This window comes from Zootoca vivipara, chromosome 16 (assembly GCF_965207765.1).
Source record: "Zootoca vivipara chromosome 16, rZooViv2.hap1.1, whole genome shotgun sequence".
Taxonomy (NCBI): Eukaryota; Metazoa; Chordata; class Lepidosauria; order Squamata; family Lacertidae; genus Zootoca; species Zootoca vivipara.
In genome coordinates, this window is record NC_142599.1 from 42,025,119 (window position 1) to 42,044,312 (window position 19,194).

The 19,194-nt window shown below is 53.8% G+C and overlaps 1 protein-coding gene across 2 annotated transcripts in view; it reads right to left on the minus strand.

The window, feature by feature from the left end:
• Positions 1-4,099: 4,099 nt before the first annotated feature.
• Positions 4,100-19,194, minus strand: part of NTRK1 (neurotrophic receptor tyrosine kinase 1) — a 29,732-nt gene continuing 14,637 nt past the window's right edge. The window contains exons 6-17 of one of the 2 annotated variants that reach the window (XM_088659374.1): positions 18,965-19,116; positions 18,481-18,607; positions 17,237-17,572; positions 16,748-16,765; positions 16,351-16,418; positions 15,759-15,861; positions 12,729-12,875; positions 12,165-12,295; positions 11,708-11,880; positions 9,013-9,253; positions 7,335-7,493; positions 4,100-6,328 (exon numbers count right to left, since the gene is read on the minus strand). In XM_088659374.1, coding sequence (XP_088515500.1) covers positions 6,143-6,328; positions 7,335-7,493; positions 9,013-9,253; positions 11,708-11,880; positions 12,165-12,295; positions 12,729-12,875; positions 15,759-15,861; positions 16,351-16,418; positions 16,748-16,765; positions 17,237-17,572; positions 18,481-18,607; positions 18,965-19,116 — 1,841 coding nt within the window. In that variant the 3' untranslated portion in view covers positions 4,100-6,142. The remainder of the gene's footprint in view (positions 6,329-7,334; positions 7,494-9,012; positions 9,254-11,707; positions 11,881-12,164; positions 12,296-12,728; positions 12,876-15,758; positions 15,862-16,350; positions 16,419-16,747; positions 16,766-17,236; positions 17,573-18,480; positions 18,608-18,964; positions 19,117-19,194) is intronic. The other variant, XM_088659375.1, reaches the window with a different exon arrangement.

Here is a 19,194-nt window from a genome sequence, read left to right on the forward strand (position 1 = left end):
GACTCTGGGACCCCCGGGAATTTTGCTTTTGCAAGATTTGGGATGGTGGGCAACCTTCATAGCAATACCTTCCTTGGGCTGACTCCATTGCAGGTTGCCAAAACCACAAAGCTGTTCTATGGTTCAAGGCTTTAGTCACCTGCCCCCATGTCTGGTGCCTCAACCCAAAGGTGGAGTTCTGCACTGCAGGCAAGTTCCTGCCTTAGTTCCTCTGAGCCCCAGTTTCACCAGCTCCAGGGCTTTGATGGCCAGGCTCCAGCCAAGGTAGGCCACCCTTTCTCCCAGGGCATGGCTGCCCCTGCCTTTGACACAAGAGTCGTCCCAGGTAGGTGCTGCTTGTGGGGCCAGAGATGCTCAGGCCGGCAAGGCTTCTTCACTTTTTACAGTGCCCACATGACATCACTGGCATCAAAATGTCAGCCTGAATCTCTCCGCCATCTCATTTAATCCAGATTTCTGTAGAAAATCTTACTTAAAAAAACAACAGTTGCCAATTACCCATTTGTAACAGCTGGATTGCCCATGTGGTGATATTATTTAGCCCCCACCTGGAAGCCCCCAGTCTTGGCCAGTCACCCTGCTGTTCAAGCCCCTTAGCTGAGCTGAGTCTGTTGAAGAGGGTTGCCCTGGCAGGGGGGAAGAAGGAGACCCCTCCTTCCAGCAGGACTAGCCACACACTTCTTTCTGCCCCTTTATCTTGGACTGCTGGAAGCAGCATTGCCACAACTCCTTCATTACCCAGATCAAATCAATCCAGTCCCATTACAGCCTAGTCCCTGGGCTACCATTAGCCGGGCCGGGCGAGAGCATCCCCCATTACCTTGCAGATGTGATTAGGGGGGGATCTGATAAGGCGCTTGATTCAATGAAGGTGTGTGGTGGGGGGGGGGGTGAGGGGAGGCAGCCTTCTGCTTGCTCTTTGCTCTTGATAACTCGTCCTGTCATCCCAGATGAGCTCTTAAAGAGGGAGCAAGTGAGGGCCCCTTTCTGAGTCGGCTCTGAAATCATGATTGAAGGACTCGTGTCAAAGCGATGATGAGCCACCAAACCTCTTGCACAAAGCGTTTGCAAGTAATGTGATTAGCTGGGTAGGAGGCAAAGGAGCTTTTATTGAAGAAGACAGCAGGGTGACACTGTGCCTGGCAGAGGAACAGGGAAGGCTCCCTCCCTAGTGGGGTGCGGGCAGCTCCACTTCCAAGCAGAGGCTCAGTGCAGGAGCTTGTGGTGGCTGGGAGGTGTTTTTTGGCTGGGGTGGGAGAGGGGCTGTTGCCATCTGGGCCGCTATAAGGGGCCCTCTCCTTTATCAAGGTCTTTTGTGCCCCGTCAAAATCCCCTCCTTTCCTCAGTAGCTTCTTGTGGCTGACAGAAAACATGGGGAGCCCCCCAGGATGGGACTGGGCAGGACTCCACAGAGTCCCAACTTGCCCAGGCTTGTTGTGGGGTCAGGGCAAGTGGCAACACCTTCTGACCTGCGGCCACAAGACTGCTGGCAGGGCTTCTGTGCTCATAGGCAGCATGGCTTGCCTTATTCCATACAAAGCAGAGGTTCTCCTCTGAGAGCCAGTGTGGTGTAGCGGTTGGAGTGTTGGCTTTAGGGCTGGGAGATATCAGGGTTCAAATCCCCCCCCCCCCTGGCCATGATGAAGCCTGCTGGGTGACCTTGGAGGCTGATCAATGCCACTCAACCTAACCTTTCTCACAGCATACCCTCCAACATTTCTCTGATGACAGTAAAGGTAAAGGGACCCCTGACCATTAGGTCCAGTCGTGACCGACTCTGGGGTTGCGCGCTCATCTCGCGTTATTGGCTGAGGGAGCCGGCGTACAGCTTCCAGGTCATATGGCCAGCATGACAAAGCCGCTTCTGGTGAACCAGAGCAGCACATGGAAACGTCGTTTACCTTCCCGCTGTAGCGGTACCTATTTATCTACTTGCATTTTGACGTGCTTTCGAACTGCTAGGTTGGCAGGAGCTGGGACCGAGCAACAGGAGCTCACCCCGTCACGGGGATTCGAACCGCCGACCTTCTGATCAGCAAGCCCTAGGCTCTGTGGTTTAACCCACAGCGCCACCTGTGTCCCTTGATGACAATAGGGACATCCTATTCAATAAAATAATGATGATGATGATGATGATGATAATAATAATAATAATAATAATAATAATAATAATAATACCCCACCCGCCATTCAGCTTCCAATATATATAAAAACATAATAAAACTAACCAGGGCTGCCATCAGATGTCTTCTAAAGGTTGTATAGTCACTTATTTCCTTGGCTCAGGGGTCACATAACTCCTCCATACCCTCCAACATTTCTCTGATGAAAATAGGGACGTCCTAGAAAAAGCAGGTTATTCCGGGATCAAATCAGAAACTGGGACGGCTTCTATAAATCCAAGACTATCCCTGGAAAATAGGAACACTTGGAGGGTCTGTCACAGGGTTGTTGTAGAGATTAAGTGAGGAGGGGGGAGTCATGTGTGCCACCTTGAGCTGACTGGAGAAAAAGATGGAATATAAATGCAATGAAATAAACAAACAAATGGATAAATAGGCCCTTCCTCTAGCTCTCTTTCTTTTTCTCTCCTTCCTCCCCTCCCCTTCAGTTTAACTATTGCATCACACTATTTTGAGACCCAGCTGCTCTTTGCTCTTTGGATGGGCAGAGGCTTACAGTACTTTAAACATGACCTTCCTTCCTGCCGGGGGCTGGAGTCTCGTGCTGTTGTATCTGAGCAGGGTGGCAGAGTCTGGTACAGCTAGAGCAGAGGGTAGGAGTTGTCTAGGTATTGGCCTCTGTGGGTCCCTGGCCCCTGTGGATCCAGATCTGAATCATAGAACTTTAGAGTTGGAAGGGAACCTGAGGGCCATCTAGTCCAGCCCCTCTGCAATGCAGGAATCAATATGTGCAAATGAAGTCAATCACAGGCTGGAACCCAACCTCAAATCTTAATGTGAGCTCCCCCCACAGCGCAGCAGGAGCCCCCACTAAGGAGGAAAAGGCCTTTGATTTCTCTGCTTGTCTGTAGCCCCTTCCTTCCCATTGTAAATGATGCTTGAGGTGGGCAGGGTAGAGGTGCACCAGGATCACACCACAGGGGGAAATCATGAGAGAGGATCTCCATCCACCCTGATTTCCGATTTCAGAAAAATATGTTTCTTGCAAGATGCGGTTGAGACCCAGAGACCCCATGTCTGCCATTTCCCACCCACCCACCCCTTTGGGGTGTGGCATTTCCTTGGCCTTTCTGTTAATGCTCTCTCTGCACCCACTTCAGGACCAGTAAGCCAGGGGGCTGGGGTGGGGGGTTGCAGGCCCCCTCCTGAGCTCTCTCCAGGTGCAACAGGGGAACTGGTTTTCACATAAATCTCTCTCTCAGCAACACTTTGATCCATCCTGGAGGGTGAACAAGAGAAGGGGGCTCTCTATAGTGGGCTGGGGGGACGCTCTGCTTGGCCCGGGAAGCCCCTCCATCTTCAGCCTGCTTGCAGTCATGGGACCCAGCACCCTTCTGAATCATCCCAGTGCCCTTTGGGTGCTCTTAGATAATATCAGTTTTGATGAGTTTTTTTTAAAAAAAATATTTTAGATCTTATTATGACTTACATAGAGGTTGTTTAATTTTGTTGTGTGCATTTTGATAAGTTTTATTTATTGCTTATGACTACTTTTAATATTTTTTCGTAACCTTTCCCCTTTTTTCCTCATTACCATCCGGATAACATAAGTCCTCATCCCAAGCTACTATCTTTATAAAAGATGATGAACAGTTTTAGGTTAACCAAAAAGTTATGTAGTGCAAGATATATCTTTGTAAGGATGCAAATCTTTTCATGTTGCAAGCTGCCTTGAGCATGGATTCAGCCAGGGAAAGGTGGCGTGCAAATAAGAGATGTGGAAGAAGATGGTGAAGACTGCGACTGAAGGGCAAGGAGGAAGGCAAAGAGACACACACAGTCGAGGGGGCACCCCCTTCTTAACACCCACATATTGTGCATTGTGAAGACCCCGGCAGCCTGGAGATGCACAGGCCAGCGGCCGAGGAAGCATAGTGAGCAACTCAGAAGAAAGAACGGCAAGTGACACATCTGGCCCGAGGGATTTGAGTCAGTCAGACAGGAGACTTTATTTCATTATTCAGCACAGTATATTCTCAGCATTGCTTCAGAATCTGACAGGCAGCCTTCCGAGAGGGAGAGGCTCCCTTGCCCCACAGACGAAGGGCCACAGCCTGTGGTGAACTTGCACAAGCCGGGTTGGGTGGGGAGGGGTTCAGTCGAGGGGAAAGGCCACTAGCACCCTAGGGGGGGGCCTCAGCACATGGATGCTGCCCAGTGAAACCATGAAGCGGGCTGGGTCCCCAAACGCCAATCTCCCATGGTCAATCACCTGGTGCCAGGTGGGCATGGCTCTCCCAGAAGAGACCCATGGGCCAAATCAAAAGCCCTGGCAGGACTAAGGTCAGCGGCAAAGGGGTGGCAGAGAGACTGGAATCTGGTTAGCTGGGGGAGGGGTTAGAGTGGAAATTGGAGTTCTTGGGAAAGTCCAGAAATAAACGATAAATTGCAAGAACTCAGGCCAAAAGAAGATGGATTTCAAAAAAATCTTCACAAGGTTTTATTGATGTGATGCGGAGTTTAAATGGGAATCTATCCCAATGTTGAAGGCAAATAAAGATAAATTCCAGTAAAAATCAGGACAAGGCCCTGTTTCGACTAGCAAAGCAAACATACTAGCAAACATTGCTAGCTAGGCAAACATACTTGGTACACTTTGACCTGTGAATCTTTGCTGACGAAGAATAGTCGAAACAGGCCTTGTCCTGATTTTTACTGGACTTTATCTTTATTTGCCTTCAACATTGGGATAGATTCCCATTTAAACTCTGCATCACATCAATAAAACCTTGTGAAGATTTTTTTGAAATCCATCTTCTTTTGGCCTGAGTTCTTGCAATTTATCGTTTATTTCGGGGGAGGGGTTAAGGCAAGGCCCACCCCATTGATTCAAGGAAGCGATTGTCTTGCATTGTGTCTCCGGGGAGTGAAATGGCAGGCTGGGCCTCAGGCTTGCTCTCCAGAGTCGCTCACGCCCTGGATGGATGAGGCCCTGCTCAGCTCTCCGTTTTCCGTTTCCTCCTCTGCCTGCCTCTCTTTAGCGGCTCACCTGCAGGGAGACCACCTTCCATCTCCAGAGAAGCAGCCCCCCAACTGAGGAAGGAGGCCTGGGACCTCCAAGAGCCCCACTTGAGAAGAGTCGGCTCCCTGCTTCTGGCTTTAGCCCCAGATGGTTCAGAATTCAGTATCAAGCAAGAGACCAGCAGGCAGGACTTGGCCTTCCTTCAGCTCATCTCTCACCCTGGCTTGGTCTTTAACCCCCTAATTGGGAAGCCACTCCTCTGCCCCCACATCTCAGGAAACACACCCCACTTCATGAAGCCATTTAAATCCATGGGGCCCCCACTTACCCCCTCCCCCCACCCCCTGCAGAGGGTATTGTTATAATGAAAATCTAACGCTTAGGACAATAAATAGGCTATTTCTTAGCAGCAGCAGCAGCAGCAACAACAGTTTCTTCCCCCATCCCAACCCCAACATGTTGTGGAATACATACAGCCCCCCATCCTTTGTCATCCTGGTGTGAGTAGAGGGAGGGAAGCGGTTGGGAGGTCCAGTCCCAGGAGACGCCAGGCGCTGAGCCATCCTCCTTCTCCCAACACAGAGGGGGAGCTGGCGCCTCCCATGTGCCCATCCTTCAAATTGGGCATCTTGTTGTCTGTCCAGTACCAGAGCAAAAGCCTGAAAGGGGCATCAGCCTCCAGAGGAAAACGAAGCTCCTCCACCTCTTGGCTTCTGCATGCATTTTAGGGACCCCCAAAGGAAGAGGCCCTTGTAGTGGATGGAGAACCTGCTGCCTTGCCTTTCGCTCCTCTGCCAGGTGTAGAGGTGCTGGGCGGTGGGGGGGGGGAGAGACACGAGGAGAGCTTTCACCAGCACCAGCTGGCAGCCGGCCATGGCAGCAGGGTCTCCAGGGTTCATGGCGTGCAACTCTTGGTGGGCGCTGGGGAGGTGCAGAGAAGCTGGCACCCACCTGCCCGCCTCTCCCTCCTTCACGCTCCTCCCGCCCCACCCCAGCCTTAGCTGAGGACATCCAGGTAGACAGGGGGCGCCTTGACCAGGGTCTGCAGCTGGCTGTGGATGTCCTTCATGCTCTGCCGCTGCTGAGGCTCTCTCTGCCAGCAGCTCTGCATGATGTCGTAGACCTCCGAGGGGCACGTCCGGGGTCTCTCCAGCTCACGCCCCTGGGTGATGCATTCAATAGCCTGGGGGTGAGGGGGGGGGGAGAAGAAGGGTGAAACTCAAGCACTTGCCTCTGATGAGCTCTTCGCCCTGAGGGAGACATGACTGCCTGCTCTGCTCTGGCTGGGCTCTGCCTCAGTTTCTTCCTGTCCAAAATGAAAGGAACTTCTCGGCTTACTCAGCCAATGCCCATGGATAGGCAAGTTAGGACTTAAATTGGGTGTCCAAGTGAGAAGGCCTTGGACTGTTGGGGGTGGGTGGTGGGTGGCTTCCTCAGATTTCAGAGGTGGCTCACAGGGCTGGTAGGGAGGAGACACAGATCCCTCCCTCCTGTGGGAGGGGGGTGCAGCTAAAATCAAAATGCATGATTGCTAGACAGTCCCAACGGGGCAATGGCACCACGGAGTTTCAGAACCTGTATAGAGGGGACTCTATGATGTCATAACTGCAAAGCTGGTGCTGGGGAAAAGACCATGGTTCCCCATACTGTACACTTTTTCCTAACTGCATTTTGATCTTCCTTTTGAACTGGTCTATGGATTCCAGGATTATTGTCTGCCTAATTTTCATCACTGTATCTGTTGAATCCTGGCATTTGGTGTGAGTAAACTTTGTATTTTTCTTGTTTGCTAAACCATCTGGAAGTGATTTCTTTGTTAAAAGGGAAACATAAAACAGAGAGAAGATAATCCAAGTCTGCCAAAAGCATGCTTGGATATCATAATTGTTCCAGAAGGTTATGCAACCTTGTCCTAATAGTTTCTAGAGAGATAAGCTGCATGCAGATGGTGATTTTTAACTGCTGAAATAGATATTTGCACACCAATGAGGGAGGATAATTATTAAATAAGATATACTCTCCTACTCATCTAAATTCATCCAACACCTCTGTCCTTGAAAAGCATCTTTGAAAAGATGAGGCTAGCTCTCTCTCTACACACACACACACACACACACACACACACACACACACACACACACACACGGCTCTCTCTGCCTGCAAGACTCTTCCTCCGCCCCACTCTTTACCTCCGTGTTGGAGAGCTGGTACCAGGGCTGCTTCCCATAGGTGAAAATCTCCCAGAGGACCACCCCGAAGCTCCAGATGTCACTCTCCGTTGTGAATTTCCGGTACAGGATGCTCTCTGGGGGCATCCACCGGATGGGCAACATTGTCCGGCCCCCAACCTGTGCAGGAGGCAAAATGGGCAGAGGGTCAGCAAGAGGGAGAAAATGAAAGGGGGGTGATTAGGACAAAGAGGAGGAACTGGGGCTGTGAGGAAGGCACAAGTGTGCTCCCCACTCCACCCCATCCAATCCGTTGTATCTTAGCAGAAGTCTGGAGCAGAAAGCAGGCAGGCCATCATCCGCCAGGAGCAGTTTGTGAGCAATGCCAACTGTCAGCTCTCTTGCAGGGCCAGGTCAAGCCACTGGGCTACCTGAGGCAAAGGACAAGATGGCCACCCCCTCCCCTATTCTGCATCCAGAAACTGGCTGGGCAGTCAGGTGAGCCTGAGCTCTGTGGCATCTTCTGCTGTGCCTGAGGCAGCTGTCTAGCTTATGGGAGATGGGGCAGGGCAGGCTGTGAGGCACATGTAGCCCCCTTCCGTAGAAGGCAAGGGCTGGGCTGGGGGGCTTAAGAGGAGCAGCAGCCAGGGAGGGGCTGCCAGAGCCAGCTGCTTGAGGTATGTAGTTGTCTCCCTTTGCCGAACCGTTGGGCTGGCTACTTCCAGGTAGGCTGCTCTTTCTGTTCCTCAAGTGCAGTCCTGGATAGCCAAAGAAGAGAGATCCCCTCCTAGGTCCACCATGGGCCTCGCCTGCTGGAAGAGCCTCCCCACTTCCTTGCAAATGGATGGTGGAGAACCCTCCCTCCCTTGCAGCCAGGAGTCCATATTGGGCCCGACCTTGGTGGAGAGGTCCTGTCTCAAACACTCCGTCCTGACTTCGGAGAGTTCCTGTAAGTGCACTTAAGGGGAAGCCTTTGCTACTCAGCTTCTCCAGGCATTGGGAAGTCAGGAACTTTCCAGTCTGCTTCCTGCTCAGACTTTCCCCACAACTGCTCTTCTCCACCCACTCCACCCCGCTTTTAATTAACCGTTTAATGGCAGCTCCCCTCCCTCCCTGCCAGGCCTCCCATCTTTCCACCGGCTAAGTGCTCCAAGGTTTTTTTTTCCACTGTAGGTCCCATTAAAAATGAATAGGGGTCCAGGGCTGAAGCTAAAAGGGAAAAAGATAATTGGGAGTGGCCCCCTTGGGCTCCTGGCCTGTAAGGGAGGTGAATCCCTTCAGAGCCCTTGAGGGAAAAGTGGTCAGGAGCCCCTGGGAGCCCCAGAGGAGGGGACCGACTTGAGCTGGGAGAAAACCATGTGTGTGTTTCCTGCTGGCGAGCTATGGCTTTCACTATCTTCATCATGTCCAGCGCCAGAGTGGATGAGCCATGACCCCACTGAGGATGCTGCTGCTGCTGCTGCTGCTGCTGGGGAAGCCTCAGGCAGAGAAACAGCCTCTCTGCAGAGGCCTCCTAAGAGAAGAGGGGTGGAAGGGAGGGATTTGCAGAGTGGAAGCCGGAGGATGCAAGTCAGAGGAGGAGGAAGACAAAGTGACAGGATCTGGAACAGAAAGGCCCTTGCCTGGCAGAGAAGACTCTGGCAAAGGCTGCAGCGGGAGGATGCCTGGCCCTCAGAGACCCTTTCCCTTCCGCACTTACCCGGTAGTAGTCGGTGCTGTAGATGTCCCTGGACATGCCAAAGTCCCCAATCTTCACCACCAGGTTGTGGCCCACCAGGCAGTTCCGTGTTGCCAGGTCCCGGTGGACAAAGTGCAGGGAGGCCAAGTAGACCATCCCGGAGGCGATCTGAGTGGCCACCTGCAGCATCTGGCCAAGGTTCAGCTGGCCAAAGGACTGTCCATTCCCGTTGTCCAGGATCTTGGCATCAGGTCCGTGGGACCTGCAGGGAAGGAGGGTCAAATGCTAAGGCAGTGGATCACACCCACACCCACACTGGGTAGAACCTTAGTGGCTGCTTGGACATGGGGCATGCACATAGTTCATTCCTCAATGTGGATTTGGTTGTACAGCACTAAAAGTGGTCCTCAGTTTAGTTTCCTGGCTTGTGGGCTACATGTCTGACGCGACCAAAGGCCGTCTGGTGAAATTGCCAGCATTTCTGTTAAGCGCTCTTACTCTCCAATGTGTGGCTGCACCCGCTGCCTGTGCAAGGGGGCCCTTGGTGACCCTGGAGAGAACGGGAGGCGGGCAAGAGGGTGGTCCCCCTGTGCGCCAGGAGGGTCACAATCACGCTGGAGAGGAGGAGAGAGGCCTGTTAGGTAGACCAGACCAAAAGGGGCCCCTCTCCCAGCTCCTTGTTCCCCAGCCACTAGCCAGCCAGGAGTCCCCCTGGGAAGTCCATGAAGGTGGAAGGCAGGGCACCCCTAAAGAGGACTGAACCCCATGCCCCAAACTGGCCTTGCCCTTTCCTCATTTGACGCGAAGTGTGGCTGACAATGGCAGGTGAGGTGGCTGCGGCAAGGAGCCCAGGTCTCCAGTAAAGTGCAGCCATTAATGCCAAGTCTCATAAGCATAACCGCCCCATCCGTGCATCTCTGAGCCTGTCCTGGGGATGCTAATCGGGGCCGTTGGCAGCTCCTGTCTATTGGCAATACCTGGGGGGCCAATCGAAAGAGACTCTGCTTATTCCAACTGATGGCCAATCCCCCTCAATTTGAGCCTCTCAGACAGCTAATCTAATCAATATTGCAAGGGAAGATTGCATTAGCTGGGGGAGGGGGACGTCTAAGCTGCTGCTGCAGTAATGGAGTGGGGGAGGGGGAGGGGGAGGCGGCATTCGGGGAGGTGGGGGTGGCTCTGAGAAGAGGCTCATGCTGGGACATTTCAGTGCAGCAACAACAACAAAAGGAAGAGGGAAGGAAAGTCTCTTTTGCAGGGGCGTCTGGGAGGAGGCTGAAGAGGCACTTCTGCCTGGTCCAGGTGCACAACCAAACAGGTGCCAATCTCTGTGCAAGGCGCACCTGGAGCAAAGGTGGCAAAGCTGGACTGCGCGTCCAGTATCCTTGGGGCAGCTGCTGCAAAGCTCAGGCAACTGTCGACATCGCACAAGCTTCTGGCTCACCAACTGGAGGGTGGGGGGTGTCTGTGGGTTATCTAAGCTCTTAGCTCATCAATGGACACTTGACCCTGGACTGTGAGGGAGTGTGCACACTTGTGCAAGAGAGAGACACTGGGTTGTTGCTGCCGGGGACGGCCCAAGACATTTTGGCACCTGAGGCAAACCACCAAATAGCATCTCCCTCCATGCCAGGGAAGAAGGAATGTGGGAATATCTACATCAGGAACAATAGGGCAATAAAGATCCACATTGGCATCTGGTGCCCCTGTGGATCCTGCTGCCCTCATCTCATGGGTGGGCCAGCCCTGGTTGCTTCCAGAGTCCTACGCTGAGCAGACACATTGAAATCAGTGGCCGTGGATAACTTGCGCCTGTTGATTTCTGGGCCTGCAGTGAGCAGGACTTGGCAATGCCCATGCCTGGGGTGTATTGCAGCCCAGGCACCTGGGCAGCTTCTCTCCCTCAGCCTAAGCCTCCTTTTGTGCTGAACAAAGAGAGAGGGGCAGAAAGAGCTGGCATGTCCAGGACACTCTGGCCTGTGTGGGCTGAAGAAGGACTGCTACGGGATGCTGAAAAATGGCTAGGTATCAAATAGGGCACCAATATATCACCCTATTACACTTGTGTTTTGCCATTTGCACTGCATTCCAGCCTATTTCTGGGCACAGCTCAAAATATTGGTGCTAGTCTAAGTGGGTTAGTCTCTTCTTCCATAGACCTGCCTGGTCCATAAGACCATCTGCACACACACGCACACACACACACACACACACACCAAGAGGGGAGGCAGGGGGCTACTGTAGGGAGCGCCTGCTCAGTGGTGGTGCCAGTTATCAACTGCCCCTGCCCGACCATGAGGGGTCCACATTGTGGTCTTTCTTATGCCGGATGAAAAGCTTTCTAATTTCCCAGCCTTCCTGGTTTTAAAGACACATCCTAGTGGCTTTTAGACATCAGGAGCTAGTGGCTTCATTTCATTGTTGTTTTAACCAGTGTTTGAGTTTGGGCTCATGTTGCCTTTTTACATTTTATGGGTTTGTTTTGTTCCTAAATTGTACATTGCCAAAAAGAAAGAAAGAAGTATTGCTGACAGGCATTGGAAACTTGTGCTGTAAACAAAATGGCTGGGAAACCCAGCCAGATGGGCCTGGTATAAGTAATAAATTGTTGTTGTTGTTGTTAAATTAAACAAGAAACTGCCGCCACGTCCAGCAGGGTCTGGCCCCCTCCCTCTGGCCTTGCCATCCCTATGCTCCCTCCATGCAGTCAGCCAACCTGAGGAAGCGGTTGAGGTCTCCGTGTTTCATGTACTCAAAGACCATGACGAGGGGCTCCCCGTCGGTGCAGACCCCATAGAACTTGACGATGTGCTCATGCTGCAGGACTGTCAGCAACTCTGCTTCACGCTGGAAGTCCAGGCGGGCGTTCTCCGTGGCTTCCTTCAGGGTCTGGGGAAGGAAGGTGAGCTGGGTTCATTACAGGAGCAGCAGCAAGAGGAGGCTCTGCCACAAGGGCAGGAAGGGCACAGCGCCAGAGGGAGTGGGGGACTCAACCAGCTCGCTCTCGAGGCAGAGATGCACAGGCCTGAACAATTTAGCTGGTGGGAACCCCAGCTGGAAGTTCATGAGAACGGGACAAACACTTGGGAAAACCTGCCCTGAATTTAAGGAGAACTGCCACCCTCGCCTGCCCTGCCTCTCCAAGGAGGGGGCCAGGGGTCCATTCGGCTCACCTTGACGGCCACCAGCATCTTCTCCTGAACAGGGCTGAGGTTGTAGCACTCAGCCAGGAAGACTTTGCCAAAGGCTCCCTCTCCCAGCTCCCACTTCAGGACGATGTCCCTGCGCTTGATGTGGTGGACACCTGTGTGGAGGAGAAAGGGAGCTCTCAGTCCTAAGTGGGAGGCTGAGAGAAACTCTCATGGGGTATGCAGAGCTCCTGAGGATCCCACCTTGGCTAAACTGTCCCATGGCCTGGCACTCAGATACTGGCACAGGAGAGGATGACAGAGCAGACAGGGCTGCCTGTCATCTAAAGGGTCAAGTGGGGGGGGGGGCTTGAGGATGCCCTGCTATTTGTTCCACCGGCTAAATCCCTTTGCAGTGGGACTTTGGGGGTGCATCCGCAGCTCCCACTTGGCTTACATTGCAGCCCCCTCCCCTATTCTAGACACGCCCCATTGCCACACTGGCCCACCCCTTTCCAGCAAAATCTGCCTATGCATTGAAATACCCACATGAAAGGCCCCACCCCCGCAGAAGAATTGCTCCATCCATGGGGCAATCCAGGCACTCACAGGCATTGCAGAAGTACTGGGGATTCTCAATGAAGTTGGTCTTGAGGGCGTCCAGCTTGCTCTCCGCAGAGGAAAGGGGGCTGCTGCCCCAGTTCATGAACTGCAGGGATATGGCCAGGTCATCCTCTTGCGCCAACACAGCTGACCCTGTGAGATGGAAGCCATGAGACTCTGACACAGGCACCTTCCGCCCCAGGGCAGGCCAGATGGGGTGGGGTGTTCAAAACCCCAGCTCTCTGCCTGGAAAAAACAATGAGCGTGACTCTGAATGCCTACCTGGGGAGGAAAGTCTCTTGTGCTGAAAAATGCAATGCACACACAGAGTTTTATCCCCCATCCCAAGTGCCACAAAAGAAGCAAAATTAGCTTTTGGCATGCCCATAAATTCCCTTGTGGAGGATGGGGGGGGCCTCCTGAGCTCACCTTGCCCAGCAAATCCCCCTGGGGGAACCAGTGAGGGTTCTCCCTCTGCCCTCCAGCCCTAGGTCAGGGACCAGGGCACACGGGGGGGGGGGGAGCTTCACACAAGGCCTCTTGGCCAGAGAAGCTCCCTGCACACCCTGCCTCTTGGGCTGCTGGGCAGGTGGGCCTCCTGGATGCTTTTAGCCTGATGGTAGTCAGCTTCTGTGGGCCCACGAAATGCTCAAGGCAAGACGGCAAAGAGAGCAGGAGCTCCTGCTTCCCCCCCCTTCACTGCTTTGAGTGGGAGGCATTGGCAAGGGAGCAGTAACCGGAGCGTTTAAGCCTCCAGTAATTACCGTGAGAGGGTCCATAACCAGCAAGCCTTCTCCCCCATGCATCTTCATCAACGTCAGGGCAAGGATGCCTGGCTGCAGGAGCCTGGCAGGGGTGGGGGGAGAAAGTGACTCCAGATCTATAGGGCTGGTGGCTGGGGAGTTGGCAGGGATTGGGGGGGGGGGCTCCAAAGGCAGAGAAAAGCCTGGAGAGCCAACCTAAGAGTCAACCAAATGGTGTGTGCAACGAGGCAGCCTCCTCTTCCAGGATAGGGGACCAGATCCACCCCACAGAAAGGAACAATAGGAAGCCACTGGGCTCCATCCTGCTCTGCATTCTGGACAATGACCCACAGCAAGTAAGGAGGCCAGCAGGGATTGAACTCGGCACCTACCATGGAGTTCCAGCCTTTCTTCCTAGAAAGACCCTGCAGGCCTCTCTGGCATCTGACTCTCTGTCAGCTCTCCCCACTTGTAAGCTGCCCCCCATGGCCAGTGTTAGAAACTGGGATAGGAATGCTACGATCCATGTGACTCGTGGGACCTAGGTTGTGGGCACCAAAACAAAATGTCTAGGTGCCTTTTTTCTTTCTTTTTTGCTCCCACACTACCAGACCAGGCAGCCCTGCAGCAAAAAATAAAGATGCTGAGGGTGAATCAGAGGGTCTGCAGAGGAGCATGGCAGCAAAATATGTGTCTTTTGCTACCGCTCTATCCTGCCAAACACCTGGCAGTGCAGAAGCATAAACTATGTTTTGTTTTGTTTTTGCTGCCAGGTAAATCAGGGAGTCGGCTGTGTCTTTTGCTGCTGCTGTGCCCGGCAGACCCACTGAGTGCAAACCAACCACCCAGTCACAAAAGGCCAGTTGTCAGTTGCAAAATGCGCCTGGCACCTGGCTAATTTCAAACACTGCCCATGCCCACCCCAGCGACCAGCAGATTTTCCTTCTGTGAGGCTGGAGGTCAGAGCAGGCAGCCGTCATCATGGGAGGCCTTCTTGCTGAGCCTCCCCCCCCCCAGGCTGGAATTCTGCCGATGAACCTTCCACCCACCCAAGACCATTTGATTTTTGACAAATTTCCCTTAGATCCGTATATCTTTCAGCCAGTGCTCACTTCACCAGCACCCAGAAACTTGCACAAACCCCGGTGATCTGAACGCCGCCCTCTCCGTCTGGGGGCACTGCTGTGGGGGTGGGGGCGCAATGAAGAGGCTGGTCTTGCAGCCCACCCTCAGTTCAGTAGGCACAGGTCCGCCCGCCCACCCTCCACCATTTACGGCCCCGGCTGGTAGCCAGTCCAACTGGGTGGGGGCTCTGAGCTCTGCCCCTGCTGCTGCTGTGACATCTGGCTGCACAACAACAAGTGTCTGCTTCTCCTCCCCCCCCACTCCCCCCTCCCTTCTGCCATTCCTGCCCCCCTGGGGGTGATCCAGGCAGATCAAACCCATTTACAGCCTGAATCAATTCCAGCAGTGAATTAGCAGCTGATGCCTGCCTGAAGGGGGAGGGAGAGGAAGGCTAATGAAATGGGGGAGGAGAGGAAGGAACCAGCTCAGCCTCCACCACCTTCCATTCCCCAAGCGGGGTGCCGCTCCCTTGCTCCCCCCAGCACAATAATTTAGGTGGCCAAGGAAGGGTGGAGGTAGTCACTGCAGACTGTGTGGTTGGGAAAGGTCCACAATGGAATCTCAGAGGGGCCAAAGTTGGGGGTGGGGAGAAGCACAGCTTTTCATGGAAAGTGGTGGGGGAACATCCACCCACCCCAGGACTTGGTTGCTCCTGCTTCCCCCTGTCCTTCCAAACACCAGGTGTTGGTATAACAAAGGTCAGGGCTCTGATTAGTATCTGTTTACCCACAATAGCTCAATGGAACCTCCAGCTTCAGAGACAGTCTATCTCTTGAGCTCCAGTTGCAGGACAAGAAGCAGAGGGAGGGAGGGAGGGGGCTTCTGTCCCTTCAAGCATTTCTCATGGGCTTCCCAAAAGCACCAGTGGAAAGCAGGTGCTAGCCCTGGCGCTGTGCAGGGCTTACTATATGGCACCCTAGAACTTCCTCTGGGTCCCTTCCCCACTGTGAGCCCTCCTGACACCCAGCCACAGGTGCCACAGGCAGGCAGGTCACGCAGAGGAAGGAGAACTGCCCCTGTCCTCCTGGCTCCACTGGCACAATGGAAGCCTTTTGTTTGGGTGCTGAGCAAGACCCCTGGTCCCGTTAGCAGCTGGCAAATGGGGTGGAGAGGAGGGAGGCACCCACAACCCAGAGGCTGAGCAGGATGAGGGCTGAGGGGGGCTTACGGTTAATTCCGAACTTGGAGTGCTGCCCACACTTGTTGAGGATGATCAGCATGATGGAGAGGAAGAGGCAGGCACAGACTGCCAGGACCACGGCCACCGAGATCTGGAGGAGGGACAAGGGAACCATCAGTACCCCAGAAGAGCCAAAGGGGCCCATCCAGCCACAGTGGCCAACCAGGTGCAGGAAACCGGGCGCACAAGCAGCCCTCTCCCTGCCAGTGGGTCAGATGTGAGGAGCTGCGAAAAAGCCCTTCAATGGCCATCTGGCCTCAAGGCCCAAAGGAGCAGGCAGAGCTGACAGCACACCAGAGCCGGGTAATTTCTGTCCTGTGTCCAGGAACTCCTGCCTGTGGCCTGCTTTGTTGTCACTTTGCACATGCTCAAAGACATGCCTTCCTTTAACATCAGCTCAAGTGTTCTTGGCTGCGCAGGTCCCCACCCGGCCTGCTTGGCTCATATGTAGCCCTGGGTGAGATCTATGTGCCCAACCGGCAAAGCTGGATGGGCCACTCTGTAGCCATGGTTCCACCATCAGTTATGGCAGTCCAGGCCTGTGCCCACTCGCCCCCCACAGCTGGTCCCCAGGCCTCACCCCAATGGTGTGCTCCTCAGGAGTCTCCACTGGCCCTCCACGCTCAGTGCTGTTCATGTCACCTTTTCCTGGATGCAAAAGAAGAAGCAGGAGAGGGAGGTTACTCCGTTTGCTCAAACATCACGTGGAGGCCTCCAGGATGCAACCCAGGATTGACATCTGTCAAGGGCCTCCTTGGGGTCTGCCTCTCCTGGCACAGATGCCCCCTGGCTAAGATGGACACGACAAGGCACAAAGACAATTTTGCCGCTCCTGAACTCCAAAGCTGCAGTTCAGTGGCTCATTTCTCATGCTGAGGTAGGTGTCCTGCCCCCACCCCCATCTAGGGTGTTCTGTGGCACCCTTCTCTCTCCAGCCCTGTTGCAAAGGGACCTGCACGTTCTTCCCAAATACTTACCCACTGGCGATAGGGAGACTAAGGCAGCAGTAAAAAGGAATAAGAGGGGGGAGACCTCAGTTAGCCTCTGGAGGCCACAGTTGCAGACATCCCACCCCTTGGTGACCCACAAGCACAGTTGAGGAGTGAGGAAGCTGGTGTCGCTGAGCCCCCTGCCCCCCATGGGTGTTCCTGCCCCATTTCCCCCATCCAAACCAAAAGAGGGATCTTTTCTTCAAAGCCAGTGCAGCAGCCAGGAGCAGGGCCGTCTTAAGCATGTCTGGTGCCCTGGCGCCCTGGTGCGAAGATCCCTCCGCCGCCGCCCTTGCCCCATTTCCTATCACGGCTGCCGCAGGCTCAGTAGCGCGGCCACCCAGCCTTGCCGTAGGGCCGCCCTGGCCAGGAGCCGACTTCAGCTGCACGACAGGCCCTTCCACCAGCTCCTCCTCCTCCTCCTCCTCTGGTTTTAAGGCAAGCTTTGAGGTCACCTCACAGGAGAGAGCCCTGTACCAGGAATGGGGTCCTCTGGACGAATGCCAACCCCAGGGGGGTCCATGAAGTGCTGGTAGGTGGTGCAGGAGTCGTTGCCCAGCTTGTTGCGCACCAGCAGTGTGTAGTTGCCATTGGAGATGTGCGTGGGGTTGTCGAAGTTCAGGCACCCATGGACCTTTGTGGTGTTCTTCTCCTCGCGGAAGAAGATGGTGTGCATGAAGTCATTCTCATGCAGGGCTTCGCCGTCCAGCTCCCACCAGATGTGGGGTGTGGGGTTGCCATTCACAATGAAGGGGATGCAGTCCTTGTGGAACTGCCGCAGGATGGAGCCCACCTCAACAATCACGGCAGGAACTGGGGAGAGAGTGGGGGGGGGGAGCCAGAGCCTCTGAGGTAGGAAGCAGCCACTGTGCCCATATCCTCTCCTGGGACCCTGTGTGTGTGTGTGTGTGTGCTTCCAGGCCTCATGAGTGGGGATTGGAAGCCACAACAACAGCACATATTGGATTGAATGGAGGAGGAGAGAATGTGGTGTGACGTTTTGATGCTGGCAATATCTCTGTGTCTGTATGAGCAGGATCCCTCCCACCTGGAAGCCCCCTTAAACCCAGATCTAACTCCTGGATGAAGAGTTAAGCCAGAATTATGGGATCAGTGGGACATTTTATGTTTTGTCTTTCTGTTTCTTTATATATATATATATATATATATATATATATATATATATATATATAGTGTGTGTGTGTGTGTGTGTGTGTGTGTGTGTGTGTGTGTGAGGCCATTTCATTTATTTATTTTGACCTCTCATTTGCATGAAGCTCCCTGCAAGGAAAATCTAGCCCTTCAGGGAACAAAGATTCCCTAAAGCAGCCCCATAACATTGCTTTCTCCAATTGCAAAGAGCTTTTCATGTAGGGGAACATTTTAAAAAGTCACTCCCCTGCAACACTTAGCCTGAAACAAGAGAGGCACCTTATTCTGCTGCATGTTTCAAGGAGGTCACACGTACCCTGCCCTATGAGCTGAGTCTCTGTCAGACCCCAGCAGCCAGAAATAGCCCTTTGAGTCTCAAAGGGACCCTCAGACCAGCAGGCCCTTCTCCAGGCTGGCTGGATGCACCCTAGAAATGGCTCTAGAGCCACCATCCCCTTCCCATCCCCTGGAAGGGCAGCTGGTGCTGGACACCCACTCAGCCTGGGAGGGAGGCCCCTCCCAGAGGGAAAAGACCAAGAAGGCTGCAGGAGACAGATGAACTCTCTTACACGTCACGTTCAGCTGGGCCACATCCTCTCCAAGTCCAGCTTCGTTCTCTGCCTGGCAGGTGATATTCTGGAGGTTGAAGTCAGAGGAGACGTTCCAGATCTGTAGCTGGAGTTCAGACTCAGACTTCTGCATGAACAGAGGAGATGCTCGCATTGAACATGTGGCTGAACCAATGAAGTTGGATAGAGAAAGGCTGGCCACACACTACAGTTTCCTTCCCCACCACAGTACCTGCCCTCCAAGCCCTGCTATAAAGCTTGGAGTGACTGAGGGATAATCAGCCTCCTAGAGGAGGTCAGTCAGTCATGAACTGGACTCTGCCTGCTTAGCCCCTGTCCCCCCAGTTATTTCGATCTCTTTCTTGTGATGCTTCAAAGGCCCAACCAGCACTGGAATGAGAGGCACCCCCAATTTCTGTTCTCCTCCCTGGCACATGGTGGCCTCTGGGGACAAGGCCACTTGCCCATCCAAGTTGGTGCTTGCCTGGGTGATGCGAGGAGGAAGGTCCATCCAGACGTTCGGCAGCAACCAGCGCACATCTGGCCGTGGCTCTCCAGTGAAGTTGCAGGTCAGGGTGACGCTCTCTCCCTCTCCCAAGGGCTCCTGGTTGTACTCAATCCAGACCCTCGGGAATTCTGCCCCAGGAAAAAGGACAGAGCAGAGGTGGCTGAAGGCAAGCTCTGGTCAGCAACATCCTGCCCCAGTGCCCCAGG